General features: G+C 57.1%; 1 protein-coding gene across 4 annotated transcripts in view; it reads left to right on the forward strand.

The window, feature by feature from the left end:
- Window positions 1-3,326: 3,326 nt before the first annotated feature.
- RPS6KA1 (ribosomal protein S6 kinase A1) overlaps window positions 3,327-18,015 on the forward strand; it is a 38,736-nt gene continuing 24,047 nt past the window's right edge. The window contains exons 1-2 of one of the 4 annotated variants that reach the window (XM_045064008.1): window positions 3,327-3,564; window positions 9,618-9,662. In XM_045064008.1, the coding sequence (XP_044919943.1) occupies window positions 3,502-3,564; window positions 9,618-9,662 (108 nt within the window). In that variant the 5' untranslated portion in view covers window positions 3,327-3,501. Of the gene's footprint in view, window positions 3,565-9,617; window positions 9,663-15,432; window positions 15,585-17,240; window positions 17,456-18,015 lie in introns of those variants that run through there. The other 3 variants (XM_045064009.1, XM_004741097.3, XM_004741096.3) reach the window with 3 other exon arrangements.

Raw genomic sequence — 18,015 nt, forward strand, 5'->3', positions numbered from 1 at the left:
AGCAGAGAGCCCAATGCGGGACTCGATCCCAGGACCCTGAGATCATGACCTGAGCCGAAGGCAGCGGCTTAACCCACTGAGCCACCCAGGCGCCCCTAGCAACAGTTTTTTTTAGGGTAAGTCCGTCTACATATTACAAGGCTAGCCCCGAGCAGCAGGGGTTGGGACATTGCAAATGGTTCCAGGCAGCTGAACTGGCCGACACTAACGCTGAGGTTAATAATGGCCACTGCCTCTGGTCCAAGCCCCCACCCTTTCCCATCAGGGACGTGGAGAGTGAGTGAACAAGACACCAAAATCTGGGCCCACACTGCCAGAGTGGTCTCAGTTCTACCATTTTTTTCAAGCTGTGTAACCTCGGAGAGACCCAAAGAATGGGATGCCTAATTCCTCTGTCCTCAGTTTCCTCCTCTGTTCACTGGAGAGAGTAACAGCTCTCACCTCATAATGCTGTGAGGATTAAATGAGTTTATACAGGTGAAGTGCTTAGAACAGTGCCTGGTCCAGAGTAAGTGCTGGGTGTGTGTTGGCTGTAATTATTTCTGTAATCACACCAGACTGAACGTCAACTCTGGGAGAGCTGGGGCTTGGTTTTGTCATCGTTCTATCCTCAGCATCTAGAAGCAGTCCTGGGATACTATACATGCTTTGGAAGAGGGCCTGGCATGTCGTATGTAGGCATAAATGTTTACTGATTAACACAAATGTAGGCACACCCAGGTGGCTCAGTTGGTTGGACAGCTGATTCTCGATTTCGGCTCTGGTCGTGGTCCTCCAGGTCCTGAGATTGAACACTGAGTTGGGGTCCACGCTTGGCAGGGAGTCTGCTTGGGGATTCTCGCCCTCTCCCTCTGCCCCTTCCCCCAGCTCACATACTCTCTGTCAAATAAATAAATAAATATTAAAAAAAATAAAATAGGGGCTCGTGGGTGGCTCAGTTGTTAAGTATCTACCTTTGGCTTAGGTCATGATCCCAGGGTCCTGGGATCAAGTCCCGCGTTGGGCTCCCTGCTCAGTGGGAAGCCTGCTTCTCCCTCTTCCACTCCCCGTGCTTGTGTTTCCTCTCTCCCTGTGTCTCTCTCTGTCAAATAAATAAATAAAATCTTAAGAAAAAACAAAAAATAAAATAAAGTAACTGTTGTGCTCAGTACCTACCTGAAAGACTTGGGTTATAATTCTTTCACAGATAGGGAAATTGTGGTTAAGCGATATAAATTAGTTTTCCCATGTTAAGGAGGTAAAAGAGTTAGGATTCAAATCAAGATTTGTTGGGTTCTGGAGCACCTGGCTGGCTCGATCCATAGAACATGCAAGTCTTGATTTGGGGGTTGTGAGTTTGAGCCCCATGCTGCACATAGAGCCTGCTTCAAAAGAAATTTGTTGGGGGGGGGTTCCTGGGTGTCTCAGTGGGTTAATTTGGCTTAATTGGTTAATCTTGATCTGGCTCAGGTCATGATCTCAAGGTTGTGGGATTGAGCCCCAAGTAGGGCTCTGAGCTAAGAGGAGTCTGCTAGAGTCTCTCTCCCTTTGGTCACCCCCCCATAAAAAATTAATAAATCTTTTTTAAAAGATTTTATTTATTTATTTAACAGAGAGAGAGAGAGAGAGACAGTGAGAGAGGGAACACAAGCAGAGGGGGTGGGAGAGGAAAAAGCAGGCTTCCCTCTGAGCAGGGAGCTGGATGTGGGGCTCAATCCCAGGGCCCTGGGATCATGACCCTAGCAGAAGGCAGACACTCAAGGACTGAGCCACCCAGGCACCCCAAAATAAATAAATCTTTTAAAAAAATTTGTTGGGTTTCAGTCTTTTTCACTGAAATCCCAATTCACTTGCTACCGTAGGAAAGTCGTGGAATAAGGGAAGTATCTGGATTTAGGAGAAATATTCATAAACTTTGATTTCTTAAAGTCCTAATCTGTTCTTTTTTTTTTTTTTTTAAGATTTTATTTATTTATTTGACAGACGGAGATCACAAGTAGGCAGAGAGACAGGCAGAGAGAGAGGAGGAAGCAGGCTCCCTGCCGGGCAGAGAGCCCGATGTGGGACTCGATCCCAGGACCCTGAGATCATGACCTGAGCCAAAGGCAGAGGCTTTAACCCACTGAGCCACCCAGGCGCCCTCCTAATCTGTTCTTGACCTGGTGTGTGACCTTGGGTAAATCATCTCATCCTTGTGAGGCTGTTTTATGATTTGTAAACTAGGTGGTGGTGGGAATTCAAAGAAATCACAGGTTGTTGGAGCTGGTTCACAGAAGGTTTTTGATAAACAATCCTCCCCATCACCCTGCCTTAAAATTTACTTATTTAATTTAGAGAGTGGGGGTAGGGGCAGAGGGAGAGGGGGAGAGAGTCTTACTCAAGGCAGGGCTCAGTCTCACAATCCTGAGATCATAACCTAAGCCAAAACCAGGAGAGTCCCATGCTTAACTCCCTGCGCCACCCGGGTGCCCCAACCATTCCCCTGCCTTCCAAAAGCTTTGCAAATAACTAGCCATTCTTCCCCACCCATGAACCTGCAAGCCCATCCCTCCACTGCCCCACCTGTGAATAAACCTCTCCGCACCTGGACCCCTAACACCTCTTTAGATGTTGGTTGAATCTCTCCAAGAGGAACCCTTTTCCCTGGCCTTTTACTCCACGTGCAGCCCAAGTGTCCCTCAACCCTGGGAGTTTGGTCCGAGCCCTCCTCAGAGGGGGCAACAAACATAAATTAGCCCCGGGGCTGGGCCTGAAGTTGGAGAGATTCTGGGGAGATCTGGCTTGAAAGGGGTCCCCTCAAGGACAGATTACCCAAAAAATCTGGTGGCGCTATGGGTGCTGATGGTGGCAACATAATAGGAACCTACCCCGAGCTGGGGCGCTAAGATCCCCGGGGATCTCTAGGGCCTCGTGAGCTGAAGGCCTGAGGGGCATGGGGCCCAGGTTCCTTTCAAGCCCTGGCCTGGGTCCTTCGGTGTGAGTGCTTGCCTGGAGCGGGAAGGGGAGAGGCGGGCGGATGGGAGCTGAGGGAACAAGGGGCATCCCTCCCCCAGGATGGAGAAGGAATATCTGGGGCGTGACTCCGCGCGAGCAGATGAGGGGAAAGCGATGACCCCGGCGTGGTCCGCACGGGGAGGACAGCGTTTTGGTAGGGAGGAGCCGGGAAGGCCTCTCATAAGCGGAGGAGAGCACGGGTCAGGAGCTCGCGGCGGAGGCGGGGCGGAGCCCTCCCGCGCGCCGGGGGCTGGGGTCCGCTCCGGGAAAGCCGCGCCGCGGGGTCTGGGGCGGGGCTTCGGCTGCCCCGCCCCTCGCGCAGGTAGCCAATGGGCGCGGCGGCTCCGGGTGACGGAGGGAGCCGAAGTGCGAGTGCCGCGGCGGTAGCGGCGGCGGACGGCCCAGCCCCAGCGCTGGGGTCTCTTGTGGGGCGCGGGGGCGCAGGGGAGCAGAGCCGGGGACCCCGGGACCCGGGAGGCGGCGCGGCCCGGGCCGCCAGAGGAGCGCGGGCGGCCTGGCGGCGGCGCGATGCCGCTCGCCCAGCTCAAGGAGCCCTGGCCGCTCATGGAGCTGGTGCCGCTGGACCCGGAGGTGAGTGAGCGGGGCGGGGGACGGGCGCCGGCGGCAGGCGAGCCTGGGTCCCCACGGGGGCGGGGCGGCTCGCGGCGCCGCTTGCAGGCTGGCTGGCGCTCTCGAGGGCGTGAGTGCACTCCGATCTCTTGTGCCCTTCTTCGGCTCCACACCCCTATGTCCCGTGTGTGTGTGTGTGTGTGTGTGTGTGTGTGCGCGCGCGCGCGCGCGGGGGACAGTTCCGCCAAGCGTCCAGAACCCCCTTAGCACGGGGAGGGGATCCCGCGAGGCCCTGAGATCTGGCCCTCCGTCACCCCACACACCTAGGACCTGTACGGGAGCTGTCGGAGCTTCCTCTATCAGCGCAGAAGGGCAGGGCTAAGGTGCCAGATGTCTAGGATTCTACAAGAGATGAGGGTCATGAGAACCCCACGTCTCTTTCATGTCTCACAGCGCCCTACCCCGAGAGCGCCCCGCTTCTCTGCTGCTACCCTAGCAGGGTTTCCCCTCTTGACCCTTGGCAGTTGTGGGATATGGGGTGACACCACCTGTCTAGGGCTGAAACTCTCGGGTTTTTTTGCCCCTGGGTTAGGGCCAGAGGACACATGTGTCCCCTACCCCAAGCTGTGGAGAAGACAGTGGGGAAAAACCCTTAGACCTTGTGAGGATTATTCCAGGAGACATGGAGGACCTTGGTGCCTGCCTTTTTCCTTGTGAGCCCTCCCATAGGAAGGGCTGGGCCCCTGGGGTTTTTGGCCTCTGTCACCTAGCCTCTCCCAGAAGCAGCTTCTGCTCTCCTCCGAGGATTCTGTGGTGCCAAGCCCTAGGATGCAGAAGGGCAGCTCTTCCTGTGCCCTTTGACCCCCAGGGTCAAGGTCAAGGCCCTGAACCAGCAGATTAAGAAAACTTTCCTCTCAGCCTCATGCTGGGAAGGAAGCAGATGAAACTCCATTTCCAGAGGGGATGTGGGGGTATACTGGGAGGGTGTGAAGACCTCAGTGAGCAGGGGAGCCAAGGTGATTTTCTCTTGGCTTTGGTCCCTAGCCTAGCTCCCCTCCTCTGCCTCCTCTTACCTGGGGCAACCACCAAGTACCCTGCCTCCCAGGGCCACAGGTTGTGCTTAGAGTGAAGACCCCAGGTCCCCAGCACCCAGGGTGTGCTACCCCTTTAAAGGGATGGTCGTAGCTGACACTGGCTATTGGATGGTGGGCGCGGCAGGATTAGGTAACCAACCTGAAGGTGCAATTTGGAGTAAATTGCTCTGGGATCCCTGCCATGGGGTTTTTACAGGCCCTGCACGGCTCTAGGAGGTTCTCTCGCTGACTCACCCTCTGAGGTGAGGAACACTGCCCTCTGCAGTACCCCCCCCCCCACAAGGCCTGGGGCATCAGGGCTTGGTTGGGGGGGCGCTCAGAGATGGATGCCTTTGCCCTGGCATGCCCCTGTGACTTGGGCCTCCCTAGAGGAAGGGAGGCGGGGAAGTACTTAACCTAGGGACTTACCTTGGGTTATGCTCACAGGAAGGGCAGACACCCAGGAGCTCAATTCCCAGTGCAGGGCACTACTTCCTGCTTCCCTTTGGGGAATCCTGGGGCAGGGGACCAGGTTTAAACAGGAAACTCGACTCAGTTTTGAGTACAACTGCATCTGAGTTCTGTGAGAGGAGAAGACTAGTGTATTTCCTAGGACTGGGGGCATCGTGATTTCTGAGCTTCACCTTGGAAACACTGTGTGACCCTCAGCCGGTCCTTAGCCTCTCTGCCCCTCTGTTCCTCCAGCGGCCAGTGCTGGGTCGTAGCTTCATGCTTCCTGGGACTGAGAGGTGCAGAGCCCTGGGCGCTGCTGCCTGTTCTCCCCCTCCCCCACTGCATGGAAGTGCCAGGCGTCTGGGTGTTATTGTTTGGGTAACAGGAGCCACGGGGCAGCCGGGGCGCTGGTTGGGCCGCTCTCACTGGAGAACAGGGCCTTGCTGTTCTTAGCCCAGGTGACATGTAAGTGATACAGCAGCCTGACCCACAGGTACAGGCGCTGCCACTGCCTCCTGGCTGGGAAAGAGGCGGGCAAGGGGCTGCTGGGGGCATTTGGCAGAGGCCTGAGGTCTGGACGGCCCTGCCCTCCTCATGACGCTGCCGAAAATGGGCTGCTGGGAGGCAGGGCCTGGCCCAGGTGGCCATGTGGGTGCGGATTCCGCCCTGGGCCTTCCCTGGCCCTGCTGAAAGCAGGAACGTTCTCCAGGGGCCCAGCCCTGCCCTGTACAGAGCTTCACTGTGTGCCACCGTCCCTGCTTTGCCTCTGTTACCTTGTTAAAATAATTCTCTAAACATCATCTCAAAGTAGGGATCATTGGGGTGCCTGGCTGACTCAGTAAAGCGTGTGGCTCTTGATCTCAATGTTGTAAGTTCAAGCCCCATGTTAGGGGGGAACCTCTTTTCTTTTTTTTAAAAAAAGGGGATTACCCCCATTTTTGGATGGGACAGCTGAACTTGGGAGAACTGGCCTATGAATTCATGTTTGAGACAGGATCAGAGTCCAGAGCTCTCACTGTCTTCTAACAAGTTGTGGGGTCAGGGCTCAAGGATGGGGAAGGGCTGGGATCAAACTGGCCCAGGTGGAAGGGACTACAGGAGAGGCTCCGGATGTTGGCAGACTCTCTTTGTTCCACAGGGCCTCTGTCCAGCCTTTTCAGAGGGCTGGTGGTGCCAGCCAATCCTGGCACCTGGCCCCCAGCCTCCAGCAGCGTGCAGGGCTGCCAGGGCTGGGCTCTGAACCCAGCTCCTGGGGCTGCTTCCTGCCCATGGGGCACGTGCTGTCTTTGTCCATCTGCTGCCTGGCTTCTCCAGATGCTTCCCTGAGCCCCACTTCTCAAGACAGAGCTGCCTGGGCGAGAAGGACGAATGCCTTTTGGAATCCATCTCTGACCTCTGGGGAGGGGGCACGGTGGTCTAGGGCAGCTGCCCTAGGAACAGTGCTCCCTGAGGAACAGCAAGAAGAGTGGGTGAGGCCCAAGGGCCCTTCTTTTGCCAGACTTTTTAGACAAGGTCTTTGACTCGGGATACTGCAAGGTCAGCGTCATTGTCCCCTTTCATTCATTCATTTATTCATTCATTCAGCAAATATTTATTGAGTACTCATCATGTGACAAGTACTGTGCCAAGCAACAGTGCAGTTATGAACAAGACAGACCTGGCCTTGACACAGATGAGAAAACCGAGGGTCAGAGAAGTGACGTGACAGACCCAAGGTCAGAGCAAGCGGCCGGCAGAGCCGGATTAGCAGCTGTCTTTGTGGCTGGGGAGCTGTGTTCTTCCCACCTGCCTGTGCAACAGTCAGGCCAGAGGGGCACATGGACCCTGTCTTCCCAGGACCTTGGCTTTGAGGAGGAGGCTCTCCTATGGTTTCTTCACTCTCAGTCCTTTCTCCAGGGCTGCCCATCCCTTTCTAGAAACATCGTGCATCAGCTCTTACAGGCATGGGGTTTCATGAGGGTGGCACCCAGGCCAGAGACCCCGGGACCGGAGACAGCCAGGCAGGGCCTCTGTCTGGGGTCCCCTGAATCACCCAGATATTGCTCAGTAAGCCCACACCTCTGGGGGCATCCGAGGCCTCCTCCCCTCCCTCACTGGGGATTTAGGCTTGCAGCCTTGTGACTTCAGGTTACGGCGCCATGTCCATCACCTGCTAGGTGAGGGACCTCAGGTAAGTCCCTTAACTCTGAGCCTCATCTGAAAAAGAGGAGTACTTGAAGTTGGTCTGGGCTTCTTGCTCTCTCTGCTGAGCAGCGCTTTGCTGTGATCGACGGCGTGCCGGGCCCTGAGCTGGGTGCTGGGAAATGATGATGGACAAGCCTTGGCTTCTTCCTGAGTTCACCTGGGGTTTGCTCAGTGCCACTGGGGTCCAGAAGAGGGAGGAAGGGACTTGAAACCTTGTGAACAGAGGAGAGGACATTGCTGGAAGAAGGGAAGAAGGCCAGGTGTTTGCCAAAGTGACAAGGCAGGAAGGGTTTTCTTGGTAGAAGGAGCCACAGTGCAGATGCTAGGGATATGAAACAAGCTGGTCTGCCCAGGGTCCCAGGTCATTCGGTTACGCTCAAGAACAGGACCCAGTAATGATGATGGCTGTTGTTTGTGGACTGGGTAGATTTTGTTTGCTTCTTGTTGCCTCCCAATGAGATACATTGCTTTCATGTCCGTTTCACAGATGAGGAAACCGAAGCCCTGAGAAATGAAGTAACCTCAGGGTCGTGCAGTGGTAGAAGCCAGGATGTGAACCCAAAAGGCCAGGTTCTAGAACCCACATGCTTAATTGCCTGTATTGGGCAGTTGGGGATGATGGTCTTGAATGCCATGCCAAGGAGCTGGGACTTTATTCTGTGGGCAGTGGGAAGCCATGGAAGGATTTTGGGCTGGGTCCATAGAAGGTTCTCAGTAAGGAGAGTGTGTGAGCGAGAGTTGATTGCTCAATGCGAGGCTCACAGTTGAGTTTGAGGAAGGACAGGGGTTTGGAATGAGGAGTGCAGGGGCAGGGCAGGGGGAGCTGGTCTGCAGGTAGGCTGTTGTGACCTACTGTGGGAATTATTGCAGGAGTCTAGAATGCCAGGTAAACTCAACATATAAAGACATCATGGCCCCTACTCCCTACTCCCTGGCCCTTAGCCACCCAGCCCTCCCCTCAGGCTGCTGAGAGATGACAGCATGTATGTGTATGGATGTGTGGAGGGACCTGCAGAGCAGCGGGCCCTGGGGTGGGTTGGGGCATTAAAGGGGCTCAGGGGGCAGGATGTTCTGCGAGCTGCAGGGAGGAGCCGCTCCAGGGGCCGGGAGATTATGTAATGGGCAGAGCACAGCTGTGCCTGCTTCTGCCAGGCAAAGCCACAGCTGCCCTGTGGACCCAGCCCCTGGCTCCAAAGTCCTGACCTGCCCGAGGCTGGGTCTTGCTAACAGGAGGAGCCGCCGTCTGCCTCCCCACACACTGGCTGTGCCAGGTGGGGTGGGGACTGCTCCTTCCTTACTTCCAAAGGCCTGGTTACTCACCTCCTATCACACAGGAAAAGGATGGGCTGGGTTTGGTATACCCCTGAGGGCAAAGTCTAGGGGCTGGAAGAAGCAGGACTGCCTAGAAATGGGCCCCAGTGGCCGCCTCTTTGCAGGTGGTTCGCCCTGCTGAGGCTGGGCTCCTCTTCAACAGACCTTTCCTTGATCACCTCCTGGGTGTCAGAGTCTGGATTTTGCATCTCCGCTTCCCAGTCCTGTGACCTTAGGTGCCATCGCCATGCTTCTCTGAGCCTCAGTTTCTTCGTCCGCCAAGTGGGGACAGGGCCTCCCTCCCAGGTCAGGAGGATTTAATGATGCCACAAGCAGGAGGCACCAAGCCCAGTGCCTGGCATGCAGCGGGGGCACGGAAGAGCGCAGCTGTTAGCACTAAGGCCTAATCTCCGTCCTCCCCTCTATGAGGAAGGGCAAGCCTCTGTGTATATAGTCCCTGCCGCGTCGCCAGTGGCACAGGGGAGGAATGCAGGGGCACTGTGTGGTGGCCGTGATTCTGCCCGGCAGGGGCAGGGGAGGAGTCTGAGAATGGGGCAAGGAGAGGGCAGCCAGCAGCTCCAGGCTGGTCACTGGTGCAGACTTGGTCTCCTTACGTCCCTGCAGCAGTTCTGGGAGGTGGGGGTAACTCTCCCCAGCTTACAGATCCGGAGACTGAGGCCTCTTGGCAGTCGATTCATTAGCACATACTCAGTTTGTCTCCAGCGGAGCTGGGAGCCACACGTGCCCTTTCCTTCTCCCTGGGAGGAGATGACATTTGAGCTCAGTCTTCAGAGATGAGGGCTTTGCCAGGCAGAGAGCATGAAGGAGGGAGGGGGGAAATGCGGGTGAGGGGCTGCTGCAGGAGAGCCTGATACCTGTCCCCCTGCGTTGAAGGTGGGGGCAGATGGCCCTCACCTACATGGCCTCCCTGGCTAGCCGGGGCAGCCCACCGGGGTGGGGGAGGAGGGGTTCTGGCCGAGTCTGTTTTTGCTCCCTCCCACCCTGGGAAGTTCTGGTAATATTCCCCATTCTTCCTTCCCTTCTCTTTTCTAGAATGGACAGGCCTCAGGGGAAGAAGCTGGACTGCAGCCATCCAAGGTGAGGACCACGGCAAGCACCCTGAGCAAGGGACCGTTTGCATGGTTGTAAAGGAGGAGGGAGGCCCACCCAGCTCAGCCTTCCTGTCTGGGCCCACTGAGTCCTCGAGGTGACCCTGTGCACAGAGATAGCTTGCTCCAACTTTCCTCTCTCTCTTTCTTTCCTCCTTTCTTTTCTTTCTTTCCTTTCTTTTCCTTCCTTCCTTTATTTTTAAGATTTTGTTTTATTTATTTATTTTTAAAATATTTTATTTCTTCATTGAGAAAGAAAGAGAGATGTGCACACCCATGTGGGGCTCGATCGCAGGACCCTGAGATCACAACCAGAGCCAGAGTCAGTCACCTAACCAACTGAGCCACCCAGCCATCCCTAGAGATTTTATTAAGTAATCTCACACCCAGTGTGAAGCTTGAACTTACATCCCTGAAATCAAGAGTCGCCCACTCTACCCACTGAGCCAGCCAGGAGCCCCTCAACCTTCCTATTTCTTAGGCAAGGGGACCACGGCTGAGCCTGGCTTAGGAGCAGAATTCGGCTAGAACTCTGGCTCCTCCTCACCCAGGCCACTTCCTTGGTTTATTTCCTCATGGCAGCTGGGCTGGCTATAAGGAAAGAGCTGAAGGGGTGATGGGAGAGGTTGAGGTCAGCTGGGCATGATGAGGGCCTAGAATCTTCTGGGTATGCGGTGCTGGTACATGAAGGGAGGGCACAGGGTGGCCCCCCAGGTCTAACCAGGGCCCAGTGCCTGGCACATGGCACCTGGCCGTTTCTCTGGGTTCCCATTTCCCAGCCCAGGGCTGGTTCCCTCCCATACTGTCTTTGCTTCCCTTGGGCGCCTCCCTTTAGCCCTTCAGTCCCTGTTGCTGGTTTTGTGTGTCCACAGTTGTGTGACCTTGGGTGGGTCCTTTATTCCTTCTGGGCCTGGGCTTTCTCATTTCTCTGTTGGGAAAGAGCACAGCCGGTTTTCAGGAGCTGTGAGGCCACAGAGCTGCCGGCCATTGGGGGGCTGGGGGAGAGCGGCAGGCGGTGCGTGTGCTTGGGAAGCTGCCTAGAGAGGATGGAGCCTGGGTTTTGACATTAGGGCAGACCTGCGTTTAATTCCTGGCTCCACGCTCACTATTTGGCCAGAGGTGTGCTCCCTTCCAAGTCTCAGTTTCCTCATCTGTAAATTGGGGATGATGGCGCCGGGCTTAAGGGAGTAGGGGGAGGGACAGATTAGATTGTAACTGCCCCACGTGCACGCACGGTGACTTCAGCACCAGGAGCATGGGTATGACAGTATTGCCCCCTTCCAGGGGCCACACCCTCTAGACCTGGATCGGCCTGGGCACCAGACTTGCCATGAGCTTGACCTTTGAAATAGACCTAGAGCTGGTCCCGAGGTTTGCCTTGTCTCAGCCTCCTGAGATAAGGGAGCTGAGCTGCCCGAGGTATGGCAAGGTGAGATAAGCAGGCTGTACCTCTCTTCTGATGGTCACTTTGGCCACCTTAGCCAGCAGCAGCCAGACCAAGTGGTAGAGACTGGGTCCCTCGGTTTGTCTGGGCCCCTGGTCTGGAGAATCTCCTTCCGGAGTACCTGCTTCTAGTTGCTTCGTAACAAAACCAAAGGATTCAAGGAAGAACCAGGATGTTCAGATCTTAGGGTTCAAGTTTTGGGGGTTGCAGAGAAGCTCGCAGCTTTGGGGGGATAGGTGGTAAGCTACCCCAGGAGCTAGAGAGGCCTGTTGGGAGAGGGCAGGAACTTACGCAGGCAGGTAACCTACATTGGGTCTCAAGCCTATGATGCCTGTTTTCAAGCAGAAGACCCTGGGATAGGAAGGTAGTTAAGGCTGGGGATGGATGGGCACAGAGAGCCTTGAAGGCCACGTTAAAGAAGAGAAAGAGCTTAACCCATACCACTCCAGGAGCTTTGCGTGTAGTTTTCACAACACCCCTGATGTAGAGATTGTTACTATCCCCACTTTACAGATGAGAAAATCAAGGCCTGAGGTCACATAGCTGGTGCACAATGGAGTCAGGTCTTGCTTGCCTACAGAGCCCATACTTTTCCCAGCCCAGAGAACATTGCGTGCTGAAGTGGGGGGGAGTATTGGGTCCCTGTGACCCCCAGTTTCACCATTTTTAAACACCTGCTTATCTCTTCTGTTGCCCCCAGAACCTCACATTATCCCCGGTGCCTGCTTCTGGGCTCGGCACACCAGGGGGCGCTCAGCCTGTGGTCAGGACCTCATCACTGTGCAGTGCAATGAGCTGGGAGCAGGCCATTTTCTCCTTTGCTTCATCAGACTTTAGGGACACTGTGCTGTGACACCGGAGGGCTCTAAAATGAGTCAGCAGCCCAGCCTCAGGTAGCTCTCAGGCTTGAGGAGAGGGTGGAGACAGACAAGCCGTGTGGTAGTGGATGCTGGGTTGGTAGAGAACATGACCGTGGGCACAGAGAATCTCCATTCTGTGCCAGGCCCCATATCAGGCCAAGAAATATACCCCTTTCCACGTGCCCATGTTTCTCCCAGTGACATGGTAAGAGGAGCAGTCCTGGGGAACCAGCGAGGGGCACCTGTGCTCAGGGCCAGCATGGACCAGATGGATGGTTGCTGTTCCGAGTGGCAGGGGAGGAAGTGTCATGGTGGGCTCTAGGGCTCCCGGCCCCCTTCCCTGCAGAACTGGCATTTGGCTGGGCCTCCAGCGGCCAGATTCGGCAGGCCCAGAGAGCATTGGGCCTTCCAGGTGGAAATGAGGCAGGGAGGGGCCCTTGGGAGTCCAGCATTCTGAGTTCAGAATCCTGCCCCTTTCTCATTTGCTGTGGAACCCTGGGCAGGTGCCGTGCTCCTCTGAGGTTCTGATGCTTTTCCAGAATCGGAGGACGAACAGGGTCTGTCCTCAGGCCCCCCTGGGGGAGGGGGTGTGATATGTATAAATTAAACAGTCCCACAAAGTTTGGTGTGTTGGGTTTGTTTTGTTCTTTTTTAAAAGTTTGTATTTTTAAGTAATTTCTACATCCAGTGTGGAGCTTGAACTCATAACCTGAGACCGAGAGTCGCCTACTCCACTGACTGAGCTAGCCAGGCCTCTTCAAAGCTTGGTGTTTAATGCTTGATTGTTTTATTCATTTTAGGCCGAAAGGGGGATTTGGGTTTTAGCTGCCATGGTATGGACAGCAGTCCAGGGCAAGAGCTCCCCGGATCCCTTCGGCACCCCCGGCACTCCTGGGGTCCTCAGGCAGACTGGGGCTCCACTCACCCTCTCTCTCTCCATGACGGTGGACCAGGCACCCCCAGCCCCCCAGCCCCCCCATCTCCGGAGCTGGACCCCTTTGAAGCACCGGCAGGTCTATTTTGAGAGCTGAGCGTCTCCCCCCTCCCATCCTCTCTTCCTGTTTATGAAACCCTGATCCATCCCGGATCCCTCCTGCTCCTCTGGCCGGAGCACAAGCAGGATGTGACTGTGGACTTTGGGGAGCCTTGGGGGCCTCAGGTGTTGGGGGAAACTTCCCTCGGACTGGCTGGGGTAGGCCACCCACCCTCCCGTGGACCCTGGGACCGTGTGGCTGGGCTGTGTCCCCGCAGCCTGCCGGGAGGAGACTGCAGCAGTGAGATTGCCCGCCCAATCCAGGGAGAAGTCCTGCTTGCAGCATCCGTTCGTCTCTGGCCCACTGTACTTGTAGCAACAACCTTCCCGGGCTGGAGTCTTTAGTTTTAACCTCTGTTCTACAGAAGGGGAAACTGAGGCTCACACAGGGAGGGAAATTTGCCTGGGAGCGCTCAGCTAGTGAGTGCGCAGGTCTTACCTTCGTACCCTGCACTCCCGGCCTCAGCCTCTTCATGCGGGTCTCTCTCTCGGCAAAGAGGGTCTTTTCTCCCCTCCTTTCTGCCTGGACAGCTCCTGTTCGTCCTCGGGGTTTAGCTGGGCTGCACCCTCTCTGGAAAGTCTTTTGGGACCTCACCCCTGGCAGATTGTTACTGCCCCTGGGCACCCGTAATACTGGATTGTAGGATTGTAGCCACTTGTGTTTCGTTACCATGGATTTTCAGGAGTTGCCGGAGAACAAGGCCCGAGTCTTAACATGTGCGCCTCCTAGCGTCAGGCTCGTAGCTTGGGGACGGGGCCGGAGGGGGTGGGTCAGGGTGGCGTAGCTTTGAGGTTGTCCAAAGGGGAACCAGGCTCGCACTGAGGTCTTGAATGTAGACTTCAGAAGCAAACACTCTTTGATTTTGCCCTTAGCTGTCCCCCTTTCTAGCCATGTGGTCTCGGACAAGTCATTTTCTCTCCAAGTCTGGTTTTCGTGGCTCTGAAATGGGATGACAGGATCTCTGTCAAAGCTAAAACACAGGGCCTGGCAGAAGCCACACCGGTAGAGGCTGAAGGAAAGAAAGGCCTCGTGCAGTACATGCTTCGTTGAGAAGGGGCAAGTTCTTGTTGTCACTCATGCCGGTCCTGGCCGAGTGCAGCAGGCATGCCTGGGAACTGCCCGCCTCTCCTCCCCTGCCCCAAGGAACCAGGAGACAGAACAGGAGCCATCTGTCCCACCCACCGGAGGGGGTAGGCCTGGGAGGCCCTGTGTTCACTGCCACCTGGGGAAGGCACTGTGGGTGTCCGTTACTGCTGGGATTGGCAGCTGGGTTTAGGCTGCAGCTGGTGGTGGAGGGAGGCCCGTGGCTGGGACCCTAGGGACCAGGGATCAGGCCGAGGGGCTCTGGGCTTCTCTCCCAGCTGCCTTGTAGGAGGAAGTAAGTAAGAGGAAGTGTCTGTAGGGGAGAATGGGGCAGGGACCAAGGGATGTGGTCTGGTGCCTGTCCTCCCCCACTCCTGCCACCAGAGGCCTCACAGTCCCAGCACAGACCCTCCAGCGAAGGCAGTTCTGAGACTGTTTCCTTCCTGTAGCCCCTTCCTGTACTCTGCTAGCCACAAAGTCTTCCTTTGCTTCTCAGGGATTTGAGGATTGGTTGGGGGGTGGGGGCCCAGCTGGCTCCAGCCCAGAGAGCTTTGGGGCTTCCGGGGCTGTCCCGGTCTCTACAGCCCTGTCGGAGCTGGGTGCAGTGAGCAGCCTGTCTGAGGAGGCCTGTTTCCCAACCGCCAGCAGGCCATCAGCAGCAAACTGTCGTTGGAGGCCCTTTGAGGACTGGAAGGGGAAGTCCGTGTGTACGTGGGGGCGTGTGTTTCCACATGTCTGTGGAAATGGTTTCCGATCATCGGCCTGTGTGTATTTGTGGGTGTGCCAGTTCCTGTGGGGGTACTGGTGGGACTGATGCGGCCAGGCCGTGCGGAAGGGGGCTGGGCCTGGTCAGCCCCTGCCTCACTGCTACCTTCTCCTCCTCTCAGACTTCAGTGAGGCCCTCTGGCCCCCTTGCCCATCCCAGCGCCCTGGCCTGGCAGGCTTCTGCCAGGCGGGGCTGGGTGTGGCGGTGCCTGCTCTGGGGGCTGCCATTTTGGGTGGGCCCAGCCATAGGAAGGTCACTGCTGGGGAAGGAGCTTCTGCACTCTGGCCTGGGGCACTCAGAGACCTTGGCTTTGCTGAGTTCTGCCCCACATTCTCTCAAGGGGCTGTTTGCAGGTGCTGGGATGTCCAGTGTGTCACCACCTCATTATCTTGTGACTTTTGTCTGTGTTCTAGTCTCCCCTCCTTAGGATCAGAGGAGATGATGAGGGCTGTATCCCTGGACCGCCCCCACCCCGGAGTCATGGGCTTGGGGTCTCCAGTGTCCCCTTCTCAGCTGGGGAGCCTGACCCGTCTTCTGTCCCTCCTCCTTACAGAGGGGGAAGTGAGAAGGAGGGGGTCAGGGACCCTGCCTTCTGGGCCGGGAAGGCTGAAAAAGCAGAAGTAGAGGAGTACCGGGGCCCTTTGGCCACCGCTTGAGTCCCACCATGCAGACCCCGGCAGATTTCCCCAGGGGTGAGAGAGACTCACTCCCCTGTCCCAGAAAGGTGAGCAGAGGGTTGGTCTGCCCAGTCTCTGTCCCCATGACCCTGGGCAAGGAATGGGTTTGGGAGTGGCTCTGTCCCCTGGGGTTTCCGGGTGACTGCTTCTGTCCCCAGGGAGTGTCCTCAGAGGCAGGCGAGCGGAGGCTCAAACCTCAGGGCGGGGTGGGCAGGGGCTGCTGTGTGGTCTCGGCTCACCTCAGCCCCTCTCTGAGTCAGGCTTTCTGCCTGTCCTGCCCAGGCTTCTCCTCAGGCGCCTGCAGAGCCTGCAGCTTCTTGTGGCTGCAGCTTTTGTGGCTGTTCAAGGTCGCCTAAAGATGGGGCTGCGTCTGTCAGGTCCCAGACCTAGAATGGGACGTCCCTGGACTGACCCCGGTGTTGAGGGAGGGGGTGGGATCGGATGGGCAGGGCAGGGCTCTGGCTGACTTCCCTGCTCACCCCGTCCTGACACTGAAGGCCCGCTGACCCCAAGCCAGGCAGTAACTAGGGGAAGGATTTGAGTGTCAGCCGGCTGTGCCGCTGGTCTGCTTTCAGCCTGTGTGAGTCACTGGCCTCTGGGCCTCAGCTGCCTGTATCTGCAGTGGGGATAACAGATTTGGGGAATTTGGATCAGAGACAAAGCTATCAGCTTGCACTCAGGAGGTGGCCCTCTCACCCACTGTATCGGTCCTGGGCCCTCCGCAGGCCCTGCAGGGATGAAACTCAGAGGGGTGTCTGCCACAAAGCCGGGACTGCTGCCCCAGATGCGGGGTGATGTCCTCTCACCTCCCCCCACTGGCCCCCTGGCAGACCAGCAAGAACCCGGAGATCTGCCCTTGAGTCCCGGAGCTGGCTTTCTGTGTGTCTGGCCTGCATGTCTGTTGGTCTCCCTGGGCCTCGCTGACTGGCTTTCTCTTTCTGTGGCCCACCCGCCTCTCTTACCAGGTCCCCATCTCTGTCTCCACCTGATGAGTGCCTGTCTTCACCTGTTGGGTACATGTCATGTGTTGGGTGCCTGTTGGGTTGTGTCCCCTTCTGTCTCTGCCTGTTGAGTACGTGTCCCCATCTGTCTCCACCTGTTGGATGCCAGCCCCCATCTGTCTCTGCCTGTTGGGTCCCCATCTGTCTCTGCCTGTTGAGTTCACGTCCCCTTCTGTCTCTGCCTGTTGGATGTATGCCCTGGGCCCCTCTGCCTGTTAAGTATGGGTCTCCTCCTGCCTCAGCTTTGTTGGGTACGTGTCCCCATCTGTCTCTGCTTGTTGTGTGTGTGCTCTTCCTACCTCTGCTGGCTGGGTGTGTGTCCCCCTCCGTCCGTGCCTTGTGGGCCCGTGTCCCCACCCACTGCTGCCTGACAGCTGCCCACCTTCACCCGTCTTTACCTGTGGATGCCCGCCTCTGCCTGTTGGGCGTCCCCCCTCATCCGCCTTTACATGTTAGACGCCTGTCTCTGCCCGTCAGGTACCCATCTAGCCCCCAGCAGCTGTGTTGGCATGGGGCTTTCCCTTTGCAGGCCCACGGGCATGATGAGGGGGACAGGGCCAGAGGGCGGCCCGCAGGCGGTGGGGAGGGGGGGCAAGAGAGGAAGGGACCGTGGTAAGATTGTAGGCCTGGAGCTGGGAAACCACAGGCCCTGGGTGATTGGCGGCCCTGAGCTGGGCCCAGCCCCCGCCCTCACCCTGCACATCCGCCTTGGGCCTGGCCACCTCCGAGGCGGCCCCCGACACTGCCTGCTCCTGCCATGGTGCCTCGGCCCTGCCGGGCGGATGGAGCAGGCTCCCAAGCCGCCCCGCCTGCGGCTCTGGGCCCTGCTCCCCTGGCTGCCCAGGAAGCAGCGGCCCCAGACCAGCCAGACCTCTCTGCCTGCCCCTGGCCCTGGCTCTGGCCCCAGGCGGGACTCGGTGAGTGTGCCCAGATGTCTGGTCCCGGCCTGGCTGGGGCCCTTGGAGCAGGTGCCTGGACAGCGAGTTTGGCTTCAGTTGGCTTCCGGCTTTCCTGGCCCCGGCCTGGCCTGGCTGGACAACTGGCCCCTGCCCAGACTTGCTTCCTGGGGACGTGAGGAGGTGCTTCAGGCTCCAGGGTACCAGTGGCTTATTGGAGGGAGGGCAGGAGGGTCCCGGAAGAGCTAGGACCTGGCAAGGGATTTTTAGTAGACTCCTGTGATGGAAGTCTCAAAGGGTGGGCGGAGGAGCTCATCGAGTCTTTGGCCTCAGCTCCTAGCCACCCCAGACTGGCACTAACTGGGTTAGTGTGGGTAGTCTCTGGTGGACTTTGAGTCCCTGTGACTCTGGGCTATCCTTTTGGCCAGAAGGATCCTATCATCCACTCTGACAGGAATAAAAGCCCAGCTCTGCCTCCCCGGTATGAGAACAAGCTCTACTTCCTACTGTAGCAAAAGCAAAACCTTTGCAGCAGGGGGAAGGGAGTCCCACAGGTACAACCCGTGCCATGCACAGGCATC

The sequence above is a fragment of the Mustela putorius genome, unplaced genomic scaffold (assembly GCF_011764305.1).
Source record: "Mustela putorius furo isolate JIRA1106 unplaced genomic scaffold, ASM1176430v1.1 tig00003853_pilon_pilon_pilon, whole genome shotgun sequence".
In the NCBI taxonomy this organism is placed as follows: Eukaryota; Metazoa; Chordata; class Mammalia; order Carnivora; family Mustelidae; genus Mustela; species Mustela putorius.